We start from the raw sequence: 13,642 nt of genomic DNA, 5'->3' as shown, positions 1-13,642 counted from the left end.
AGGAAAAGGACAAGAGTCATGTGAGATAAGTTGATCCAATAGAACAGGGCGGTTTGGGATTACCTGATTTGAATGGGTATTTCAGAGCTACACAGTTAAGGCTCCTAACAGCACAAGCAGAAGGCTATAATTCAAAGTGGAAAGGGATGGTGATGAAACAGAAGGGAAGCTCAAGAAATAAGGAGAGATGGGATTTTGGAGGCAGAACCTTAAGGAGAATAACAATAACCACACAGAATATTGTATCATAAAATAGCAGAAAGTATTCTAAGAACATAGCCAACACTAGAATGGAGAAAGGAGATTCTGCCTAAAGGGATGTCTGCAATTAGAGGTACATATAATAGTCAAGAGAGGGGTGGAATTTACTGGAGAAAATGGGCAAAGGAACCAAGATATTGGAACAAATAATTAGAAAGGGAAAGGTAATACAATGGGAAGAGGCCAATGACATATTTGGACTGCAAGTTAAAGACTGCCTTACCTATCAAAGACTGATATTAGAGTACAGACAAATAGAAAAGAACGGGTTCCTAAGTGAAAGTCCAGCACTGGCAGAGTTTTTAGTAGAATCTAGAATAGAAGCTGCTGTTAAAAAGGGATAATTAGTATGTCATATAAAATATTGCATGATAGCTATAGGAATCAATCATAGGAGGTTAGACAGGAGTGTGAAGAGAGGGAATGGATAAGCAATTCACAGAGAAACAATGGGAGGATATATGCATGGCTCCCAAATATACAACAAAGTCTAGAAGATTTAGGATCTTTGCTTGGAGGTGTTTGCATAGGTATTGTTATACTCCAAGCAGACTCCAAAGAATTTGTCCTCATGTAGATTGCAAATGTTGGAGGCATGATGGCGAAGAAAGAGGTAACTTGGAAAATAGTCTTTGGGAGTGTAAAAAGCTGGCAGACTTTAAAAATTCCCTGCAGACTACTCTGTCAGAAATACTGGGTGAACAAACTGGTGTAACTAAGGAATTTATTTTTTAAGCTGTGATACATAATCAGAATCATCTAGACATAGTAAGACCTTGCTGAGTTTAATTTAGATGGCTGCCAAAAAAGCAAGTACTAGAAAATGGAAATCAAAGTCTGAATCAACCATACTAGAAGCAGTAAATATAGTAACAGAGATAAAAAATTGGAAGTGGGTTCTTTAGAAAAGGATAAGAGCAAATTTCATGGGAAAATGGGAACTGTGGGAACAATACATGCAGAATAAAGTTTTGGAGGAGGAATGAGGTTTAAGGGAAGGCAGGAATTGAATAAGCTATGTAATGTTAGATGGACAATGACTGTATCATAAGATTATGTATGATGTATAATGTTTGCAGCTGAAAATATGGCAATATGGTTTGTTTTCATTTATATAAATGTGTAATTAGAGACAATTCAATAACGTTGTTTCTTGATTAAGCAAACAAAAAAATCATTTGCTTGTTTCAGTTTCTCCTTTCTAATAATACAGCTGTAACTTTCTGCATACAACATACTTTATATACTGTACAAAATTTGTCATACACATTTCCAAATATAAATACACCACAGTAGCATTTAAACAGAATCAATACAATTTAATTTGATATTTTCAGGAGACTAACAATAAATCCTCTTAAGACATCCTTTTTATAAGAAAAAAATAAAACTATTATCAGTTTTCATTATACATCTATCTGTTTTCTGTACTTCTTATATAGTAATCAAGAAAGAATTTGTTTTCAAATATTGTATTAGGAATGGCAAGTTTACAGCGACTTGAAATTAAATTGACTTCTAATGCATGCCCTGTCTATATTCTTTGCTATAATTTCTAACTGAAGTATTACAACAATATACAACATACAGTAAGGGTTATAGCCTGCACTATGCCATGAAACTAATGTGCTATGGAGTGTATAAAATATTTGTCACAATAGCAAACTGTCTGTGAAACATTTCATTTTTAGAGCTTGAAGCCTCGTGAAATATTGATGATAAACCAATGAGGGCTCACATGAATGAAAAGGTGTTCATATTTTTTAAGAATGTTAGCAAGATGGCAGGAAGTGACATTTTCTGGAGCAGCACAGTGGAGATGGATTTTAGAGCTTCTTAGTAAATGTAGGAAATAATGTGAGGTATTTCCAAACAACTGAGAGACAGACAGAGAAAAAAGAAAGATAAAAGAAGGAAAGAAAGAAAGAAAGAAAGAAAGAAAGAAAGAAAGAAAGAAAGAAAGAAAGAAAGAAAGAAAGAAAGAAAAAGTGCAGGGGAGTCAGTCATCTGATGTGAAGACCAGAGGGAAGATTTGAAAGCTTCAGTAACTATGTGGAAAATACTGTCTGAGGACAATGCACAACTATCTTCAGGACAAGGTCACCAGTGCAGAATAAAACGTTTAATTTCTACATCAAGATGGTGGATGGAATGAAAGTAAGACAAACAATATTAATGTTAATGTATGCCTTCATGTCAGCACAGAAGAGCAAAGGGAAATATCTCCTTCCACCCAAATGAAGGCCAGTCAGCCAACAAACACAATCAATTCATGCTACTTCATTCAAATCAAGACCCTTAATGCATCTTCATGGTTGGAAATCATTGATAGCATCAAAGCAATTCTCACCAGGAAGGGATATTCCATGTGGTTCTGGAGAGAACTATGACTATCTAAACAAACTTATTTGTTGATCAGCTGCAGAGAAGATGGTATTTGTAGTTCTAATGGGATATGTGTGGAAAGAATGTATTCTCAAACCGGAAGAAAGGAGGAACACAAGCATTTCAAAAGAATCTTGTACCTCAAATGAAGGCCAGAAAGGCAATCACAGAGTTATTAAAATATATACAGTCATGCTACATTAACACAGTGGTGCAGCTGTTAGCATTGTCACCTCACAGCAAGAGGTTCTCCAGTTCGATTCTGAGATTGGGTGCCTTCTGTACGGAGTCTGCATGTCCTCCTTGTGGTCACATGGGTTTCCTCTGGGAGTTCCAGTTTCCTCCCACATTGCAAGACATGCAGTAGGTGGATTGGACACTCTAATCTTGACGTAGGTGAGAGTGTGTGTGTGCAAGTGAGTGATACAAATGAACTACAGTGGCAGGGCTAGCCACCCGGCTGTGTAAACCTTGGCTCAAGATGATTGTCACTGCTGAAGTGACACCCCGACCCCATGTGCAAAATGGGGAAAGGGGTTGAGGATGGATGGATGAATGGAATCATGCTACATTAACAGAAGAAGAACAAAAATGACAAAGGTAATAAATTCAGTTGGATGCATCCACTGCAGAGTTGGGCAGACTATTTCTAATAAATCTGGGAGGGTTAAAGAGACTAGGCAAGAAATCGTAAGGCTTGCTTTGTTTGGTAGATGAATTGCATTATCACAGAAGATAAATGCTTACTAGTCATTGTGATTATTTTAGTTCTCAGTTTCCTGGAAAATCCAATGTATACTTGTTATAGCACTATATCATGGTAACACTGTAGTATCTGTAGAAGGAATGGAGACATGAAACCAAGTTTTATAAGTAAAAGGGTCATGAAAGAGCTCATGTCTATGTAGGTAGCACTAGCATGTTACAATATTTGTTGTATCTTATGTAAGGAGTGCCTTACAATTGTGAAAATGTACAACTCATGCACAGGAAAAAGTACAAGAAGTCATACTCACGGCCCAGTTTTTGACTCTACAGCACCACTTCCATCTGTGCAGTACAAACGTATCCCATTCATTGCTGTGTCATCTCCTCTCCCCTGACGTCCTTCAATCTAAAAAGATTCACAATATATTAGTTTGTTTGGTTAGAACTGCATGCCCCTTTGTCTATTACAAACAATACCATCTTAATAAAAAAAACAAAAAATGGCCAAAAAGACCACCAATCATGAAATAAAAAGAAAAAATACCGAAACCATTATACAGACAGTTTATTGCTCCAACCACAGAACAACTAAGCGCTTTCGCCAGATAACAAATAACACAGGCTTCTTCAGAGATGTTCCAGTGAATACAATTACCAATTTAAATGCTGTGACAAACAAACCCTCAACAAATAATATGCTTACTTTACACATATCATTAAAAATGTTAGAAAACATTTAAAGACTCAAAACAACAACAATATTCTTCACTGACACTCACCACAAAACATACCACATTTTATTACATTTTAAATTCATGCCAAGACCCTCATTTTTAAGAGACCTGGTTACGTCTAATTTTTAAAAAAGGTTTTATAGAAATAAAATCATTCAAACCTGGGGCAATCATGGCATTCACCCGCAATTGCCACAGGGATTCTTTTGCTTTCAATCATCATCTTCTTTCGGCTGTCCCTGTTAGGGGTCGCCACAGCGGATCATCTGTTTCCATTTCATCCTGTCCTGTGCATCATGCTCTTTCACACCAGCCACCTGCATGTCCTCTCTCGCCACATCCATAAACCTTATCTTAGGCCTTCCTCTTTTCCTCTTCCCTGGCATCTCCATCCTAAGCATCCTTTTCCCAATATACCACGAATCCCTCCTCAGCACATGTCCAAACCAACGCAATCTCGCCTCTCTTGCTTTGTCTCCAAACTGTCCAACCTGAGCTGACCCTCTAATATACTGATTCCTAATCCTGTCCATCCTAGTCACACCCAGTACAAACCTTAACATCTTTAACTCTGCCACATCCAGCTCTGACTCCTGCCTTTTCGTCAATGCCACCGTCTCCAACCCATATAACATAGCTGGTCTCATTACCCTCTTGTAGACCTTCCCTTTCCCTCTTACTGGTACCCGTCGGTCACAAATCACTCCTGACACTCTTCTCCACCCATTCCACCCTGCCTGTACTCTCTTCTTCACCTCTCTTTTACATTCACCATTACTCTGAACTGTTGATCCCAAGTACTTAAACTCATCCACCTTTACCAACTCTACTCCCTGCATCCTCACCATTCCTCTACCCTCCCTCACATTTACACACATATATTCTGTTTTAGCCCTGCTGACCTTCATTCCTCTCCTCTCTAAAGCATATCTCCACCTCTCCTGGGTCTCCTCAACCTGGTCCCTACTCTTACTACATATCACCATGTCATCTGCAAACATCATAGTCCATGGGGCCTCCTGTCTGATCTCGTCTGTCAACCTGTCCATCACCACTGCAAATAAGAAAGGGCTCAGAGCTGATCCTTGATGTAATCCCACCTCCACCTTAAACGTATCTGTCACTCCCACCGCAGTCCTCAGCAATGTCACACTACCCTCGTACATATCCTGTACCACTCTTACTTACTTCTCTGCCACTCCCGACATCCTCATATAATACCACAACTTCTCTCTAGGCACCCTGTCATATGCTTTCTCTAAGTCCACAAAGACACAATGCAACTCCTTCTGACCTTCCCTGTATTTCTCCAACAACACTCTCAGAGCAAATATTGCATCTGTAGTGCTCTTTCCTGGCATGAAACCATACTGCTGATCACTAATCATCACCTCCCTTCTTAACCTAGCTTCCACTACTCTTTCCCATAACTTCAAGCTGTGACTGATCAATTTTATCCCTCTGTAGTTACTGCAGCTCTGCACATCACCCTTATTCTTAAAGATCAGCACCAAAACACTTTTTCTACACTCCTCAGGCATCCTCTGACTTTCCAAAATTTTATTAAACAATCTGGTTAAAAATTCCACTGGCATTTCACCTAAGCACCTCCATGCTTCCACTGGTATGTCATCTGGGCCAACAACCTTTCCATTCTTCATCCTCTTCATAGCTGTCCTTACTTTCTCCTTGCTAATCTGTTTCACTTCCTGATTCACTATCCCCACATCATCCAACCTTCTTTCTCTCTCATTCTCCTCATTCATCAGCCCTTCAAAGTACTCTTTCCATCTACTCAACACACTCTCCTCACTTGTGAGTATGTTTCCCTCACTATCCTTTATCACCCTTACCTGCTGCACATCTTTCCCAGGTCTGTCCCTCTGTCTAGCAAATCGGTACAGGTCCTTTTCTCCCTCTTTAGTGTCAAATCTCTCATACAACGCTCCATATGCCTTATCCTTAGCCTTCGCCACCTCTCTCTTTACCATGCGTCTCGCCTCCTTATACTCATGTCTACTTTCTTCATCTCTTTGACAATCCCACTTCTTCCTCACCAGCCTCTTCCTCTGTATACTCCCCTGTACTTCCTCATTCCACCACCAGGTCTCCTTGTCCTCCTTCCTCTGTCCAGATGTCACACCAAATACCTTTCTAGCAGTCTCCCTTACTAGCTCTGCTGTAGTTACCCAGCTATTCGGTAACTCTTCACTGCCTCCCAGTGCCTGTCTTAACTCTTCCCTGAACTCCACCTCACAATCACCCTTTTTTAACTTCCACCATTTAATCCTTGATGCTGCTTTCACACTCCTCCTCCTCTTCTTGATCACCAACGTCATCCTACAGACCACCATTCTATGCTGCTTAACTACACTTTCCCCTGTCACCACTTTACAGTCTCCAATCTTCTTCAGACTAGCCCTCCTACATAGGATATAATCCACCAGTGTGCATCTTCCTCCACTCTTGTACATCACCCTATGCTCCTCCCTCTTCTTAAAATACGTATTCACCACAGCCATGTCCATCCTTTTCACAAAATCCACAATCATCTGACCTTCTGCATTCCTCTTCTTAACATCATACCTACCCATCACTTCCTCATCCCCTCTGTTCACTTCACCAACATGCCCATTGAGGTCCGCTCCAATCACTAGTCTCTCACCCTTGGGTACACTCACCACCACTTCATCCAACTCACTCCAAAATTTTTCTTTCTCATCCATCCCACACCCAACTTGTGGAGCATATGCACTAACAACATTCATCATTACACCATCAATTTCAAGCTTCATAAACATCACTCTATCAAACACTCTCTTCACCTCCAAAACACTCTTGGCATACTGTTCCTTTAGGATAACGCCTACCCCATTTCTCCTGCCATCCACACCATGATAGAACAATTTGAACCCACCTCCTATAAACCTGGCCTTACTTCCCTTCCATTTGGTCTCTTGCACGCACAATATATCAACCTTCCTTCTCTCCATCATATCAGCTAGCTCTCTACCTATACCAGTCATACTGCCAACATTAAAAGTTTCTACCCTCACTACTACACTCCTAACCTTCCTCCTCCCTTCCTGCCTTCGGGCATGCCTTCCCCCGTCTCTTCTCCTTCGGCGAACAGTAGCCCAATTTCCACCAGCACCCTGTTGGCTAACAGTACTGGTGGCGGTCGTTGTTAACCCAGGCCTCGACCAATCTGGTATGGAAATATGAAATGTTCTCAGCATAACTAATTTGGCAGAGGTTTTATGCCAGATGCCCTTCCTGATGCAAGCCTCCCCATTTATCCGGGCTTGGGACAGGCACAAAGAAATGCACTGGCTTGTGCATCCCCAGTGGCTTCCAATACTGAATTAAAATCCCCTCACCGATAATTTTCCAAAACCCTGTCAATAATAAAAAATACAAACTTGTTGAAATTCAAACACTTCTCAGAATGCATATAGAGGGGATTAAGCCTTACATCACTAGATGGTTAACCAACTGACTCACCAACAGAACACATACTATGAAAGTTGGTGAATCAACCTTTAGCAGTAGAACTGTCATCATTGGTGTACCCTAGGGATCTGTGCTTGGCCCTTTACTGTTTGTAATGTATTTCCTGACAGTCCAGACTAAAGTATATAACCTGTGGCTTACCAAGTTTGCTGATTCTTGCATATTGGGTGTAATCATTGAGTCCACCAATGATGACAACATACTACAGGAGGAGCTAACATAGACAAATGATTGGTGCCAAAGCCACACAGTCTACAAATAAATGCAAACATGTGTATTTATTTTGGCCATCTGCAAAGTAGAATTCCCTGCTAATTACAGCATTGACAACACTTCCCTGTGTTGAAACACAGTGGTGCAAGACTTGGGAACAAACATAGATAGGAATCTGAACTTTGATCAACAAGTGTCCATAGTGGGAACAGAAAGGCTATGTTGTGTACCTCATACATCAGGCCATCATATTCAGATCTGATGATTATATAACAGTGTTAGAAAAATGTGTATTTGAATATATGAGAAATGCTAGTTTAAAAGCAAAGTAGTATATAATGCATTTTATTCTATTAATCATATAACAGAAAGGATTAATTCATGTGTAAATGTAAGTAGTTTTGAAACTGCAGTGTGGCTTGAAGCAAGCTGACCTTCAACCCTGGCAGATGCTAGCTTAGCAAGTTTTAATGTTTATGCTTTTCACAAATGATTATCTGCTGGGTCAGGAAATTAGATATGTGAAATAATGAAATCTTCTGCTCTTTCCTGCTGGGATGATTTGGCCTTGTATATGTGTTACTGAGATAGCATGCAGCTGGTGGGAAAGTGTAACAGTGAACAAAGATGTGTATTAAAAGACTGAATCTGCTATTGTATTCGAACTGATATGAAACCTTGAAGAAGTAACTTTACAGAAAGATGTGTCTGACCAGGTGGATAGCAAGGCCGTATTGTTACCAGAGGAAAACTATTTTTTTTAAATATACAGCATCAGCAGTTTTATGAATAGAGGACTGTAAGCTAAAGTGATGTAGATGCCCTGTGACATATCACATCAGTAAGGTGGGCACAGCTTGAATGTTAAACCTATATAAACTTGTGTGCTTCCTGTTTCATGTTAGACAAAATTCTGTACTTGTACGTTTTTTGCCTCCTGGTGTACACTAATAAACTTTTGAATCTGGACCTCCTGTGTATTGAATTCTTAATTTTATTTAATAGTTTGGTCCTTAGGACCGGAATTCCCTCGGACAGCTGCAGATCAGAGTCTACCGGTGGTCGAATACTGCGCAGGAGAAGTTACCGAAACGGTTCTTCTTGGGTGAAAAGACCTCCGACTGAATTGTCGTTTAAAGAGGCTGGCCACTTTCTGATCTGTGGCCGAAGAGCGGATATTAGACGATTCAATACCGGAGGCTCAGGTAGGAAAAATTTGCCTTTTTTCTGTTTTAGATCAGGGACTAGGTTACAGTATATTGTTGTCAAGATTTGTTATGCAGATCAGGGACAAAAGGAAGTACTGTATATTTGGTCATAGATCAGGGTAACAGAATAAGGTAGGCAGTTATTCTAGATAAACTGTAAAAAGGAACTGAAAACTTGATATCACGTGATAAAAAGGGTTACGTAACATTTTCTTTGCCATGGAAAATCAGTGCACTAAAACATCGCGAGATCCGCCCGTAACCGAAGACGCAAAATACATGCAATTACAACGTTCTGATAACGTTAGGTATTATACGAAATGGGTTAACAAATATGAATTTGATGGTAAACTAGATAAAACTTCACTAGTTAAACTCCTTAAGCAGCTTAAATCTTATGCAGGAGGTCAGGCAAAAAAGCAACGCCAATTAGGCATTCCTCAGGCACACAGGTGGATTGAGGAAGCAAATTGTAGAGAACAAAAGCTTAAAACTTCAAAAACATTATTTTTCAACAAAGAAGATAATAACTTGATAATAGCAACAGCTCCTCCTCCTCCTCCCTTGCCCCCTCCCTTACCCTTTTCAGGATATGAAGCGAGTGGACAGGCTGGTCCGCCTCCGCATTATCCTGAAGTTTCAGCAAGACCACAATCATTTGTTAGAGATCCTATTAAAACTAGGTCCCAAACACGTAAAATACATAGGGATGCAGAATCATATCAAATAGAGAGAAACCTACAGGATGAGAGTGAGGAAGAAATATGTCCACTTATAGAAGTTCCAAATCCTCAAGCAGGACAGGAAGGGCAAAACCCAACACTCTTAATATATAGACCATGGACACCGGAGAATATCCGGAAAGCTACTGAGGGAATCCCCCATCCGAAAGTTAATTTTACAAAGTTTTTGGAAGATTTACAAGGCATGAGGTTGAGTTACCACTTGAATGGGGAAGAAGTAGAAAAAGTAGTAAGACAAATTATAGGTCCAGATTGGCACATGATTTGTGGCACCTGGAATCCTCGTAATGCAGAGCTTAAACCACTCCCACATAATGATGCAGAATTAGACAACAGAGTGAAAGGTCTAACAGACCGAATCTCTGAGAAATGGAAACCTAGAGCAGACTGGACTTGCATTAATCAATGCATACAACAGGAAAATGAGACAGTAGATGGATACTATGCTAGATTATTGGAATGTTTTAATAATCATAGCGGTATGATGGTTCCTGAAAACCAAACAAATGATTCCCCGTATGAACAACAATTGAAAAATGCATTTTTGAAAGGTTGCATTGCACCTATTAGTAGCATCATTATGAAGCATATGATAGACCATCGAACAGGGAGGCTACAAGCCTTACTTGAATACGCTAGACATGCTGAAAGACATTTTAATAGTAAAAAGAAAAAGAAGGCGCAAGTCTTCACTGCTGAAGACGGAGCTGAAGTATTTGTGTTACAGTCAGGTAAAAAGGCCAAGAAGAATGCTCAGGGAAACAAACAGTCTGACAAACGATCAGAAGATTTTGAAGAGAGGAAAAAGAGAGGTGAATGCTTCAAGCGCGGGAAAAAGGGACATCTAGCAAGGGATTGTAAGCAAAACAAAAAGGTAATAACAGAAGATAAGGGAGATGAGGACTGACTATATGATAGTGAAGATACATCATGCGAAAGTCAGAAATCATCGGGAAAAGTTAATGAACAAAAAACAAATGTAAATGTGATAGAAGGAATAGAGGAAGTGCAAGTAGATATGGAGGATGAAGAAAGTGATATTTTGGACTTAGCATTATTGAGCTTAGAGCTCTACTTAGCAGATACGAAACCGGAAGTTACACTTCTGGTGGAGGGAAGGGAAGTCAAATTCCTGTGTGACTCAGGAGCATCACGGACTTTGATACACCCCTCCAAGTTACCAGAACATTCCGAATCACCTGATTATATACTAGTAAAAGCCGCAAATGGACAGCTATACAGGGAACCACTTTCCCATGATATAGCAATAACTGACCCTGTTTCAGGTATGACCCAGAGAAGTAAAATTGTTGTTTCTGCAGAAAGTGTTCAGTAAACCTATTGGGCAGGGACCTTATGCAGATATTTGGCATAGCAGTAGTTCCAACTGTACAAGGTACGGAGGCACAGAGACAAATGGATACCTTTGTAGTGCGGTCGGAGGGTAAAACTTTTTACTGGTACAGCCAGGACCTAGTCACGACTGGTCCAGGGGCAGTAACCGAGGAACTGATGAACGTAGCCATCAGTAAAGCCCCCTCCCTCGACACTGATCGACAGCATTTGTTACACTGTACTCTATACTACTGTACTACTCCAGGACCTGATAGAGAGTATGAGCAAGAATTGTTCAGAAATCGTGCAACTAGACTAGTATTGCGTACTTTGCACTGGGATACTGAGGGGAACAGTGTAGTTAGCTGTTCATTACCTCAAGAATTCCTTGCATTATATAGATCAAATCGATTACCACATGTCAGCTTGACAAAGAACAAAAGTGTAAAATGGGCAGACTTAGGAGAAAAAGTAACAAGATGGGAGAAACAGACTGATTTAGAACTATCAGAACAAGGGATACAGAAACAAAAACTGAATTGGTTGACACAAACACATCCAGCTGTACACTTGCAATCTAGCGAGGACAGCTGATTAGCATTTTTATTAGAAGAAGAAGAAAAGGCCTTATGTGAACTTCCAACAACTCTTTGGTCAACAGGCAAGTCAGATGTAGGACTTATTCGAACAGCAGGACCAGTTACAATTACCCCAAACTCAGCTTTTAGACCACAGAAAAGACAATACCCTTTGAGAAAGGATGCAGAAATAGGAATCAAACCTATAATAGCAACATTACTCAAAGAAGGAGTACTGGTAGAATCTCCTGATTCACCATGTAATACACCCCTATTTCCTGTTAAAAAAGCAAATGGGGAATGGTGGATGGTACAAGATTTACAAGCTGTAAATAATGCAGTAATACCTAGAGCACCTACGGTGAAAGACCCACATACTTTGTTAAACGATTTAAAACCGCAACAGAAGTATTTCTCTGTGGTAGATATCAGTAACGCTTTCTTTTCAATACTTATACATCCTGATAGTCAATATTGGTTTGCATTTACATTTCAGGGTAAAAGGTATACCTACACTCGACTACCACAGGGATATTGTGAGAGCCCAACAATATTTGCACAAGAAATGGCTAGCAACCTGGCAGGGTTTACCCCACCGGGAGGTAGTCAAATTCTACTTTACGTAGATGACATCTTGCTAGCAGCCCCCACCCAGCAACAATGCAGGGAGGATACTGTAGCATTATTGAAATTTTTAGCAACACAAGAACACAAAGTAAACAAAAGTAAGTTACAACTTTGGAAAAAACAAGTTAGATACTTGGGATATGTAATATCCAATGAAGGTAAAATACTAGACGAGGAAAGAAAAACAGCAATTTTGCAAGCACCCAAACCAGCAACCAAAAAGGAAATGATGTCTTTCTTGGGTACAACTAATTTCTGTCGGAGCTGGATACCAAATTATGCTTTGGAATCTGCTCCACTGACTGACTTGATATATAAGACACCAATGGCAGCACAAGATATTTTACAATGGACACCTGAAGCAGAAACGGCTTTCTGCAGGTTGAAGCAGTTGATAGCTTCTTCATTAGTTTTAGGACTCCCGAATTATCACAAACGATTCTTTCAGACCGTAGATTGCAAGCAAGGATATATGACGTCAGTACTGATGCAACAACATGGGGACAAGCAATGCCCCATAGCCTATTATTCATCGCAGTTAGACCCAGTAGCGCAATCTTTACCTCACTGTATGCAAGCAGTAGTTGCAGCTGCAATGGCAGTACAGGCTTCAGCCTCAGTGGTGTTATTCCACCCTCTCACACTGAGAGTGCCTCATGCAGTTGCAATAATTTTACTGCAAGAAAAAGTGGCATACCTTTCTCCTGCTAGACATCTTTCATGTATGACTATACTGCTGAGCCAACCTCATATGACAATTGAACGATGTACGACATTAAATCCATCAACATCACTTCCAACTCCTGCGGATGGCACACCACACAGCTGCCTGCAGGAAATTGAACAGTTAGCTTTACCTAGACAAGATCTCACAGATATGCCCTTGGATAATGCCAAGGTGACATATTACATGGACAGCTCATGCAGAAGGGGTCCTACAGGAAAGAATCTGGTGGGGTATGCAGTAGTTACAGACACTGAAATTCTAGAAGCCCAATCTTTACCACATAACTTATCTGCACAAGCAGCAGAATTGAGAGCTTTGACACGGTCATGTACTTTAGTAAAAAACAAGTGTGTAAACATATATACTGATAGTCAGTATGCTTTTTCTACAGTACATGTATTTGCACAACAATGGAAAAATAGAGGAATGATAACATCTAGTGGAAAACCTATTAATCATGCGCAATTTATTTTGGAGTTATTAGAATCTATTCAGTTACCTACCAAAGTAGCTATTTGTAAATGTGTAGCTCATACAAAACAACAGGATAAGATTTCGAAAGGCAATGCACGAGCTGATGCAGCTGCAAAGCAAGCAGCCTCAGACTCAG

At 40.1% G+C, this 13,642-nt stretch overlaps 1 protein-coding gene across 1 annotated transcript in view; it reads right to left on the bottom strand.

Annotated features, from left to right (window-relative positions):
* Window positions 1–13,642, bottom strand: part of LOC122810940 (vitelline membrane outer layer protein 1 homolog) — a 218,666-nt gene that overhangs the window by 67,475 nt on the left and 137,549 nt on the right. Inside the window, exon 3 of the mRNA XM_044082469.1 lies at window positions 3,663–3,760. Within this exon, the coding sequence (XP_043938404.1) occupies window positions 3,663–3,760 (98 nt within the window). The remainder of the gene's footprint in view (window positions 1–3,662; window positions 3,761–13,642) is intronic.

Source organism: Protopterus annectens, chromosome 9.part0, assembly GCF_019279795.1.
Source record: "Protopterus annectens isolate FY-2018-M chromosome 9.part0, PAN1.0, whole genome shotgun sequence".
Classification (NCBI taxonomy): domain Eukaryota; kingdom Metazoa; phylum Chordata; order Ceratodontiformes; family Protopteridae; genus Protopterus; species Protopterus annectens.
This window is presented reverse-complemented; position numbering and strand designations above follow the sequence as displayed.